Source organism: Thermobia domestica, chromosome 16 (assembly GCF_964235325.1).
Source record: "Thermobia domestica chromosome 16, izTheDome1.hap1.1, whole genome shotgun sequence".
Taxonomy (NCBI): Eukaryota; Metazoa; Arthropoda; class Insecta; order Zygentoma; family Lepismatidae; genus Thermobia; species Thermobia domestica.
The window spans coordinates 110,083,540-110,095,500 of record NC_137469.1 but is presented as its reverse complement, the minus strand read 5'-3'; the positions used below and the strand labels follow the sequence as shown (position 1 = coordinate 110,095,500).

The window sequence follows — 11,961 nt, the reverse complement described above, 5'->3', positions numbered from 1 at the left end:
GTGCGCTCAAATGAGCGACTCAAATCAGCGCGCTCACTTACTACCCTGATTCTAACTAAATAGTTCAGGATCGATTTGTTCACTTGAAAAACAACGTTTGATCTTCACTTTCTCCCTTATTTGGTGTGTTAAGGCTGATTAACTACAAATCCTAACGCAGTAAATGTGGGTAGATTATATACTAAATTAGACAATACGCAATCTGCATCACTAAAAATAACTCTTTATTCTTTATAAAAATAAAATGTTCAGTCACAGTACATATATACATATGTATTAATTTTCCATTAATAATTTCTGTACTCTCCAACATACCTGTGAATTACAATTTTAAGATTTTTTTTTTTTTTTTTTAATTGAAGTATGGAATAGGTAAGCAATTCATTAACATATAACGCAAATAATAAACAAACTTTCTGAATAATGAAAGTACGTTGCAGAAACAAGATTTTAGAAAACTAGTCTATATAAACACGAGTGTATTGGGAAAGTTCAGCAACCAAATAACGAATGTAGTAAGAAAATACTTCTGCTCTTATCCAATATTATGCTTATTAGGTGACAAAAAGTCCAACCACCTAGTGATATTGCTGACCATAGCACAAAGAGCACTGAATTATTAAGTTTCCGGCATAATAATAAACACACAGACAGAGATTTTGTTGCTAGGATTATTCACTGACCAAGCACAATTGCACGTAACAACTTATAAATGGATGGTTTAAGCAATTCGGTTACTTCCAGTGTCAACAAAACTACAGTTCCCGTTCCGAAACGTATCTACATGGTTCTAAATGCTTTGGTCAGTAAGTGAAGAAACCATAAACTAGTACGACATATTTATTCACATTCATTTTTATGCTGCTACCTTTTCATAACTAGTAAATTTGATCAGTTTCTTCTTAGGGTATAAAAGTTTTTTTTTTTCTTTCTTTCTTTTTTTTTTTTTCTATAACACCCAGGTGCGAAACACTCAAAATTGCAACTAACAAAACATGCAACAGAAGTTCATTCCTCTTTATTACGTACTGTCAAGAACTTCGAACTTTGGAATATATTTATTAACTTGAATGTAGTTTTCTTTAACGTAGCCAGTCTGTAATTCTCAAGACGGAGCCAACACTCGTAATAAAACTGATAAGTTAATTATGAAATTACTGAAAATGAGGACGGAGGAATTGTCTTCTGTTGCGAACTATATATTTGTTTGGAACGCATCGAAAACAAAATACTCCGGAAGTACATCCTTACTGACCTATCCGTTGCTGAATTCACCGAATGCACCCAATGTTTGTTTATTTCCAAGGAAATAATGTAAATACTGTCTTACAAACATTGGGAATTTCGAGAACTTGGAATGTTAAATCAGTGATCACACCTTTCATTTGTTTGTTTCAAACAGTTCATTATTATTTTGTAATCAACCTCTTTTCTCTTTCACATGTTTCCATTTCTTTAAACTAATTATCGAATTAAGTATCCTATATCAAGTAAACAGAAGGAATATGCTAACTTGATTGGGCCTCTAGAGTGTATTACACGTGTTCATCTTATGCAAATTTCGTTTACGACACTTTTAACTTTATTTATGAATATATTTTGTGGATTAACAAATCCATTCAAAAAGCTACAACATCTCACCAAAATTTAATTCGATTTTTTAGAAAAGTTTTTATTCTTTCCCGTAACAACGCTAGTTTTCTAGGAGGTATTCACTCATTTAACCTTCCTTCTGTTTGGAAATCTTGCACATTAACGATAGTTGATGATCTTGACATTTTGAGGGTGATAAGTTTAAATGTTACAAGTCATTTCTAAACACTTGCCGTGTTTTCCTAATATTTTGATCAAAGATATCGAAAAACACACAAGCTGCCTACAAGTTTATACATAGGTAAACTTCATCTTTAGTTAATAAGCAGACTACAGTTACGACTAAGATTATCACTAAAGGAAGCAGCTTTGTTTTAGTACAGTATCCAAGTTTCAAAACACTTGTTTGTGGGATTCTAGTATCAGTGAATTGGTAATTTTTTCCATTTTAACTGCATCTACTTTCTTCATTACTTTCATTTTATTACATAAAAATAAGCTAATTTCGTTCCAACTATCTCGAAAAAGTCAAGGTTTTAGATTTGAAAGAACGAAAACAGTAAAATAATAATAATAATAAAAACTCCTACGTTTCCCTATATAAGCAGACAGATATAGTGAAAAACCCAAGTTGCATTTTTAGCATTCGACAGAAACTTCTTCTCTTAGTGTCATGTTTTAGCGCTTTCTGTAACCGCTCTTGAAAATTATATTTAAGTAAAACGAACAATAATACAGAAAGAGTTAAGCACTATATATCAACACTGGATCACAGATTTCATATTAAATTTCCATCTTGATTCTCACACCAAAATCATTATCTCAACATACAGAAACAATTAAATAAAAAGCGACGCATTTCGCTTTTGCATCAAGTCTTTTTAATTGGTATTATTATACTTTAAAGAAGATATACATTGTTTTAACATAAAATGACTTATTTCATTTAAATTCAAAACATAAAAATTATAATGTTTCTTACTTATAAAATCTTTATAATGCTTCCGTTATTAGTTTAATTTGTCCTTTAATCTGATCCTTCAGAGCAATGAAAGGATTAAGATAATAAAATAACAGAATTTACCAGAATTGTATTTACATAAATAATAATACATAATGAAATTTCGGTTAAATCTGCGTTGCCAATCTGTCTGCAGTTCCTACAGAGGTGGAAAACAAACCTACTAATTTATTTAAGAATTTGAATATTATGTAAATAATTTTCAAAACTATATCGTTTCAAAAATAAAACAGCTTAATCTCACAAGTTTCTCTCAAATATGTAGCATTAAACTATCAAATGTGTAGTTTGAATCTCATGCTGATCCTTCCTCGACGAACACAGGTTAAAATATATGAAAGTGAACTGCGTATTTTCCCATAACTGCATTTTAACAGCTTGTATTTTGAGTCATACACATCGGGGAAAAAAAGAATTGAAAATACGAGAATTTAGCTCTGTATATATGAAGAAGGCTTGCAATATTGTGTTATTTTTGATAATATTGCTTTTCTACGTAACAATACCCTAATACGAATATTACTAAATTTGTCTAATATTCGAATTTAATTTTGACTGTTACTACATTACCAACAGGATATTTACGAGGACTCGGGTGGAAGCTAGGACATATCAGTCTAATAACAGCAGCATTGTAAGCAGGATGCTTATTAAAGTCTGGAAATAATTGTAACGTTGTTTTTAAATGACACTTGGTAGAAATCTTAAATCACTGGTTGCATAACATGTATCCCGGATGGTGGGTTGGGGAAAGCAGACTTGTGGAGGTCTGCAACTTAAGCCCATGAATTTTGAGATCTGGAGGAGTCTCAAATTTGATGTCATGGTTTTGGACCATATTGGGGAGATGACAACTGTAAAAGCTGCTCTGGATCCTCTTATATTGAAGAGAATTCAAAGATCGTTCTTAAGAAAATGTGTTGAGAACTGTGACGGACATGTGAAAAATGTGTTGCTCTTAAGTTCTTCCACTGATTTCAGACTATAGCATCCTACCTAAGATTTTATAAGTAACATACACTAAGTTTCTTATTCTGAAGATAAACATCTTTCGAAGTAAACATAAATAAAATACAAGAGCAAACAGATGGAGAAGACGAACACACAAAATTAAAAATAATAACTAAACTTCTTGGTCTATGTCATCTACCTCATCGTCTGTAGTATCTTCACTACTTTTCCTTGCTTTTGACCCTTTGCTCCGTGTACTTCCACTACTAGAAGAGCGCGATTTATTTGCTCTATGCCTTTCCTTACTTCTACTGGTTCTGGCACTTCTCTCTAACTCACTCAAATCGATTTCTGATTCATCTTCTTCCATTGGTGCCGACTCAGCATCCTCTTCCGCTATCGTTGAGTCCTCCTGAAACAAAGTACGTTAGCTTTATACAAGGTGAATCAAAGTAGAAGATACAACGGATATGATATTTTGTATTGCAGGTTTACTTTAGTTCTAACATAAAATGTGCTTATTAGAAGTATAATCGATGAATTTTCTATTACGATCTAAATCCTTAACCACGTTATAAGGCCACATTCAAAGACTGTTCAGCTAGTTACAATGAATGAGAATATAACAGAGCAAGGTGGATCTTTCGTGGAACTTAGGATCTTATGTACTGAAAAAACGTACAACTTGTCGGAGATGGAAGAAGATCAACACTCACCAGAGAGGGTAGAGAGAATTAAAACAACGGAAAGGAACATTCTAGGTGTCATCTGATATAGAGTTTTTTTTTTTTTTTTTTTTTTTTTTTAATGGCCTACTGAGAACTACTCTCAATTTCATCCCGTTCGATTCCATTTCAAAGTTATATCGGATCTTATGGTTTGCCACATTTTCCATATTTCTTCCAAAATTACGGAATTTTGAGCAATGGTGGACAAGATGTAGCAAAGAATGCGCCATTCATTGGTGTGTAAAGCAAACCAAAAGCAGTTTGAAATAAATTGGAATTTTGCATTTTACAGATACTATTTCTGGCAAGATACTAGCAACATCAAATTAATCAATTTTCATCCTAAATAACGTATTATGTCGAATATTTCGTCTTAAAAAATCCCTCTTATGAGTTAGAGATTCATTTTTGTAATAACTTTGTTGCTTATGGTTAATGTAATTTTCATAACTAAATAAACTTATCATTCATTTTCGGCATTAATATTTGTGAATGAAGTGTAATAATTTGTGTAACTTTACTGATCTGTTCATAAGTGTAAAATATCTATTTCGGAACTGTTTCTGGTTTGCTTTGTACACCAAACGATGGCACATTCTTCGCACATATTGTCCAGTAGTTGGCGTTGCTAAAAATGCTTTAGTTCAGAAGAACTATGGAAAATAAGGTAAACCGGAAGATTCAAAATAATTTTGGAACGGAATCGAATGTGATGAAATTGACAATAGCTCTGAGTAGGTCACAAAAAGTCTGTCAGATGACATCTAGAACGTTTCCCTCCCGTCATTCTAACTCTCCCTACCTGTACTGGTCTGTGAAGTACAGATACGCATTATTTGTAGGTTGGGACAACTAATAATTCCTGTAGTTTTTGTTCCATCTCTGGTAGGGAGGAGGGAGATTATACTTGCGTCCTTCATAGCACATCGTATAGAAGTGTAAAATGAATTTCGACTTCATCATGCCACCAATTATTAATGATCATTCATTATAACTCATTGTCTTCATTAACCTACACAATAGAACAAAGCACCAAGAAATCTTGTTCGTTGACTTATACTGAATTATTAAACAGGCAAAAACGTGAAATTGTACTTTCTACAATTACCACAGCAATCTTGTTTTTGAGATTAAGCAGCAACGAAATTGCTTGGGTTCGGCAATTATTATTTTTAATGCGAAGAACAATCCATACAAAGAAAAATAATCTTGATAAAATTTATTATATTTATGTCTTATGATTACTATACATTCTTTATCATATTAAATCTATTCAGTACAATTTCGATGTACCTACAGAAAAATGTAAGTACGAGTTTTCCCTAAATTTTTAATGCACGAAGAAAGTGTTACATGGCAGCAGTCGCGAAAGTCAAAATGGTATCTGATTGGGAAAAAGAGAACAAATAGTGTTCTTTGCCAAAACGATATCTGATGTGCAAATGCAATAGAGCTGGTTGTGTGTCTGGTAGAAGCCTTTCTCACGTAAAGACTACTGACATGGAAGAATCAGCTTTTGTCCACTATAAGAGTACTAACATAGTATGAACACTAGACTTTTTGTTCATATACTACACTTGCTTTTACGTTTGCCCGGCTGCTATGGCGCAATTCTTTTATACATTTAGTGATGAAGCAAAGTCAATATATATCTAAATTCATTGTAAACTAATAATTGTGATTTGGACTTCTATTTTAAAGGAGGGTATTATTATTATTATTATTATTATTATTATTATTATTATTATTATTATTTAAAAAAAATCATCGAGCAACTAGTGACTTAAAATCTGGAACTCTTGAAATGAATTTACCTTTCAATAAGAACGCGTAGATGTGCCTCTAGAATGAAAGTAGATGAAAAATAATTTCGTATACAGTATATACGATCATCTTCAAACCCATCGAACAAAATACTGTAAATGTAGAACTTGTAGTCTGCTTCTGTTCTATAGTCCCTCTTCATATTTATCCACTGCAGTGGCGCAACTCGGTGGAGCAACTGCTTGTGAAGCATTGCTTTAAATTGCTGCCTTCGTTTGCTTCCACTGCAGTTGCTTCCACTAAAACGGTTGCCGCCACCGACCGCTCTCGCGCAACTGTCTCGAGCAACTCTCAGTGTCTTCCACTCGAGGAAAAGCATTGCTTTAAATTGTAGCCTTCGTACGGGGACACTGAAGTGGCGGTCACCGCACAAGGTTGCCAGTGTATCTCGATGCCAATGTATGTATATATTGTTAAAAAAAAAAGAAAAGAAGAAAAGGTGCTGATCAGACGAAACATGCACACTTGATCTTTCAATGCCTGCCCTAGTCGCGGGTTTACTACCCCTCCCCGATGGGGGAAATTTTTAACACAATAGAAAATAATAATGAAAAACTTATTTTATGCATACCTTTATTTCGTTTTAGTAGAAATTTTAATGAATTTTCATTTTACATATGTTGTGAAGAAAGACTTTAATTACTATAAATTCACGATCTTTTCTTGTTTGAAATAGTTACAGAGAATGATGAGTTTTACGATATGCGTTGGCGCAATAATGAAATAAATTCGTTTTGAATTTTCGCCCATAATAATTTGAATATTCCAACACTAAGAATTTCATTAAAGGAAATAAAATAATCGGATTGCAAGGGCGCCCATCAGGAGGGGCAAGGTGGGGCGATCGTTCCCCCTAGAGGAAATTGTACTTCAGAATATCGAAAATCCAATAGAATTTTTACATTAGTTACAGAAAAATTTGAAACTATTTTTGAAACGTCGCTTATACTGCCCCCCTTGTAAACCACAACATGGGCGCCCTTGTCGGATTGTTGAACGTTATCTAGATTTATATTGTGACAAGGTGTTGAGGAGCTCATGCACAGAGGGTTGCGAGGGAAGTGCAGTACACAATAATTACCCGCCTCTTCGCTACTGTCTACTGCAAGTAGAATGTTAAAATTCTATTTAGCTTCGACGACCAATGATTAACGCCAATAGACTTCCTAAATCAATTATTATTTGGAAACTGTTTGACTTCTATTATTATTATTATTATTATTATTATTATTATATTTTGCACTTTTCTTCGTCTTGCTAATTAAATTTTTATTCAAAGTGCTCCCCTCAAAACGTTGCGCCCCGGGCCTAGTGGTAAATCCAACTCTGCCTAGTCGTTTATTATGTTTTGTTCTTTGGGTATTAGTCATTCATCACCAGATTAGCAGCCACCCCTTATGCCAAATGAATCATTTTCGGATACGTTTATAACTATTATTATTATCACGTAACGGGACTTAAAATATTGTCCCGTTACTTCTACGATAACTCTTGGACAAATGCCAAATTGTTATATTCTGTTTTTGCAATAGATATGTGGAGCGATTATGGTATCTCGTCCGAGTTCGTTAATGGAGACGATTAATCAACCGGACGTGGTAAAAATCAACCATTTCCGGTTTTAACGTTGCCATTATAGAGCGAAAGCCATAATAGATAGCGAGAAGGGGTTTTTCTCAAATCGATTAAGTGTTCCAAGAATATCTTCCATGTCCATCCTTAATACTGTATTAAAACCGGAAGTGGTAGAAATCTAGTACGACTTCTGGTTTCAATATTAATCTATATAAAGAAAACCGATAAGAGAACAAGTTCGATTTCCTTGGAATCGACTTAGCGTTCTAAGAATAGTTCGCATTTTCTCTTTTAACACTTTATTCAAATCGGTAGTGGCAGAAATCAACCATTTCCGCTTTCAGTGTTGATCGCCATAGAATAAAAACGACAATAGATAGCAAAAAGTGTTTTTGTAATCAATTTAGCATTTCAAATGTACTATCTCCCCTCTTAGCTCTCTATTTAAACCAGAAATGGCATAAATCAACTACTTCCGGTTTAAACGTTGATTACTATAAGGTAAAAACAGTAATAGGTAGGGAGAAGCTGTTTTCTGTAATCAATTGTGTCCCAAGAATAATATTCCATCTCGACTCTAATCTGTTTACTAAAACCAAACCTGGTACACATGTACCATTTTTGGTTTCCAGACTAATTTGAAAAAAATATTGGCACGCTCCACTTTATTGTCTTTACAGCATTATGTATTATTATTATTATTATTATTATTATTATTATTATTATTATTATTATTATTATTATTATTATTAAATCATTAAGGAAAGAAGTAAAGGACGGAAATATGTTGCTGACAAAACCAAATAAATATATATTTATGGGATTCTTTGTGGCTAAATGCTTAGAACTTGCACCCTTGCAGAAGTCGGGTTCGATTTCCGGTGGCAGGTACTGTGGTTTGTAGATCTACGTCCCATGTAGCCTAGTAGCGTACGTGTTGAAATGAAGTTGAACTCTAAGTAATAAAAATGAAAAATGAAATGAAATTTTTAAGTTTTACGTCCCACGGATATGCCGGTTAGGCTAAAGGAGACGGTGATGATGAGAAATGAATGAAATGATGGAATGAAGAAAGTGGGAGGAAACGGGAAACCCCGAGAAAACCCACGAGTACGGTGTTTGTCCACCACAAAGTCCACACGGCGCGAGCTGGGATCGAACTAGGGACCACGAGCACCGGAGTAAGTAATAAAAATATATAAACAAAAATATAGGTAAGTGGAAGAGTATTACCTGCGTCTAACAAAAGAATATAAATTGAGAAATTAATTACAAAGTTTATGTTGACTTTGGAGCTGCAACACCTAAAAAAAAAAAAAAAAAAAAAAAAAAAAAAAAAAAAAAAAAAAAAAAAGTATGGAAATAATATGCATATGTATATAGTCCTAATGACAGGATTGCTCTCATTAAATCCTCCTCTAAGGCAAATCTCTTAGCAGAAAGAGAGCCGTCCTGTGAATTCTCAGGATCCTCATTCAAGCTAGTTCAGGCCAACTGTCATCCGGGGAATCTAAAATATTCCCCTTCATGTCAGCATCTTCAAAACCCAGGGAACTCAATTAAAAGGATTTAGTTGTAAATATCTAAAAATTTTCGACATACGGAAGCAGTTAAAGAACTTCATTTTGTCTGTACAGAGATCACGATACAAAGTATGATACAGGCCAGTTTGCAATCTCGTTGATAGCATAGGATGCACGGACATTCGTTTTTTTTTTTTTTCCTCTACGTTTCTTCTTTTTGAGCAGCAAAATAAGAAGTGCTTGCTTACTATTAACAGCTATTTTTCAAAGTGGAATAACTTGAGACAGTAGAAATGCTTCTACGAACTATATGAACCGGATAGTCGCCGAATGGACACTGAAATCTCGAACCATGAATAGCTATATGTGCGCTTCTGCGTGTTCGATGTATTTCTGTGTGTTCTGGCAACACCATTCATAACATGGGCAATAAAAGGGGTGGGGAAACAGAAAATAACAAGAAGTCTTGGTACCTGCTGTCAGTTGCTCGTCTTTTCATAAGCAGTGGCGCAACTCAGTGTTTCCACTCAGTGGATGCGAATGAAGGGGACCATAGGACAAAAGCAGCTTGTTCTACCTCTTCTGTGGTAACAAAGCAAGGTGAAGTGAGTATATACGGAGATTGCTGCTTTGCAATTGAAAGGTCCCTGTTAAGAGTCCTGAGGCGGGCCAATCTGTCTGGGATTTTACCAGATTTACCCCATTCTTACTAGCGAATGAGGGGATAATATCTTTAACATATAGGCCCTAGCCAATTTCAATCTAAATTCTTCATTACCTTGTTGTTGAAGTAGTTAACTTGCATTGTAAAGTGGCCTTTCAACTTTATCTGAAATTTAGTTCATTAGATAAACAGACAAATGAACATGTACAGGGTGTTTCAAAACAATACCGACAACGTTTGGGAGGTGATTCTTGACATCAAGATAAGACAAAAAGTAGACCAACCTGGGTGTACAAATGCTTCCTTTCGCAGTTACAGGCTGCCGAAAACATGAAAAAATGAACTTCAAAGGTCTATAGTTCCAAAACTATAGGACCTATCGTGGTCGGGTCAAGACTTCACTTAAGAACTAGTATGTGCCCTATCCAAATACCCATGTTTCAGAATCCTAAGGTACTTACGCAACGACTTTTATAGAGGGAGTTGGCTACAAGCATATAATCTGAAGTACTCACCAACTCCCTCTATAAAAATTGTTGTGCAAGTACCACAGGATTCTGAAACATGGATATTTGGATAGGATATTACTAATTCTTAAGTGAAGTTTTGACTTGACTACGATAGGTCCTTCAGTTCTGGAGCTATAGACCTCTGAAGTTTATTTTTTCATGTTTTCGGCAGCCTATAACTCGGAAAGGAAGCATTTGTGCGCCCAGGTTGGTCTATACTTTTTGTCTTATTTTGATGTCAGGAATCACCTCTCAAACATTGTCGGTGTTGTTTTGAAACACCCTGTATATAACGAGCTGACTAAATACAATTTTCAATTCTACTACGATCTTTATGACTGGGAAGAGCAGAAGTCACATTTGGTGATTTTTTACGTTTGGCGTAGGATAAGAGTTGTAGCTTTAACAATGTGTACATATCAATGGCAAATACTCGCTGATCACTTATGAAACATGCCTTTAGGATAACTCGACTATTATAAGCAATAACTGTGTTAACTATCTGATTTGAGATCGGGCTATTATGTAACAATTATATGTTGAATGTTTACTTTTACAGAATTTTACACATATGCTGTACAGAAGTTAATATTAGTACATGTTAAGAAAAAACTTGACAACCAAATGCACTGAACTGCGTAAGTGCTAACTACGCATCCACATTGAAGAACATATGAAAACTTGCCTGAGTCGGAATGACGTCCCCTGAAATATCCTTATTCTTTAAGTTGCCCAACCAGAATGCTTTACTACAATTGTTAGCAGCTAACATTGCTTTGACACGATATAGAAAAGCTTCCAGGGTTTTCTTCACTGGAGGGATCTGTGCAGTCAGGGCAAGATCCTTTTTCACCTAAAAGAAACAAAGTAGATTTCTTGTATTATTTAGTTTAATCATAGATCACAATAATCACTCAAAAACAGGGAAATAATTAGAATAATGTTTACAAACATGGACGTGGTACTGTTATTAAGTTTACTAAGTAAGATTATTACCAGGTCGTCTAAAAAGTATTGAATCTTTGAAAGACAAAATTGAGAATACACTTATTGTAATTTGAAGGTAACATTATGAAAGCATATATGCACAATTTTTTCGATGATCTTTTGCCACTTTTCGGGCAACACCACATTCCATCCCTACAGAACTGAAGAGTTACTTAAGTGGTTTCTGGTCAAAAAAAAACTGTGACACGTGGTTTTCACAGGCCTCTTTTGAAACCAACTTAACACAATTCAGGGAAAACTGAAGAGAACGAAACAAATGAGTGACGGTGCCATGTTTGGGCTATACGATGGATGTATTAAAATCTCCCAGCCAAGTTCTCTCAATTTCTGACGGATCGTTAAAATGTATGAGTTCTGAAGTTGTTAGTGTGGTGGTCACCCTTTCTGTTGACCAATTCTGGTCGTTTCTTTTGAATTGCTAGGTGCACTCCTACTAACTGTCGACGCTACGCTGCAGCTTGTGGTGAACGATGCTTTTACAACCCTACCAAATGCAAAGCATAACTTTCCTAAGCGTCAGGTGGGCTTCGTAGAGATTTTCCTCACTTCAACCACGGTCTTTTTT

General features: G+C 34.5%; 1 protein-coding gene across 1 annotated transcript in view; it reads right to left on the bottom strand.

Moving 5' to 3' along the window:
• Positions 1-201: 201 nt before the first annotated feature.
• Positions 202-11,961, bottom strand: part of LOC145672568 (Fanconi anemia group D2 protein-like) — an 87,800-nt gene continuing 76,040 nt past the window's right edge. Inside the window, exons 14-15 of the mRNA XM_081741727.1 lie at positions 11,074-11,241; positions 202-3,977 (exon numbers count right to left, since the gene is read on the bottom strand). Of these exons, the coding sequence (XP_081597853.1) occupies positions 3,738-3,977; positions 11,074-11,241 (408 nt within the window). The 3' untranslated portion in view covers positions 202-3,737. The remainder of the gene's footprint in view (positions 3,978-11,073; positions 11,242-11,961) is intronic.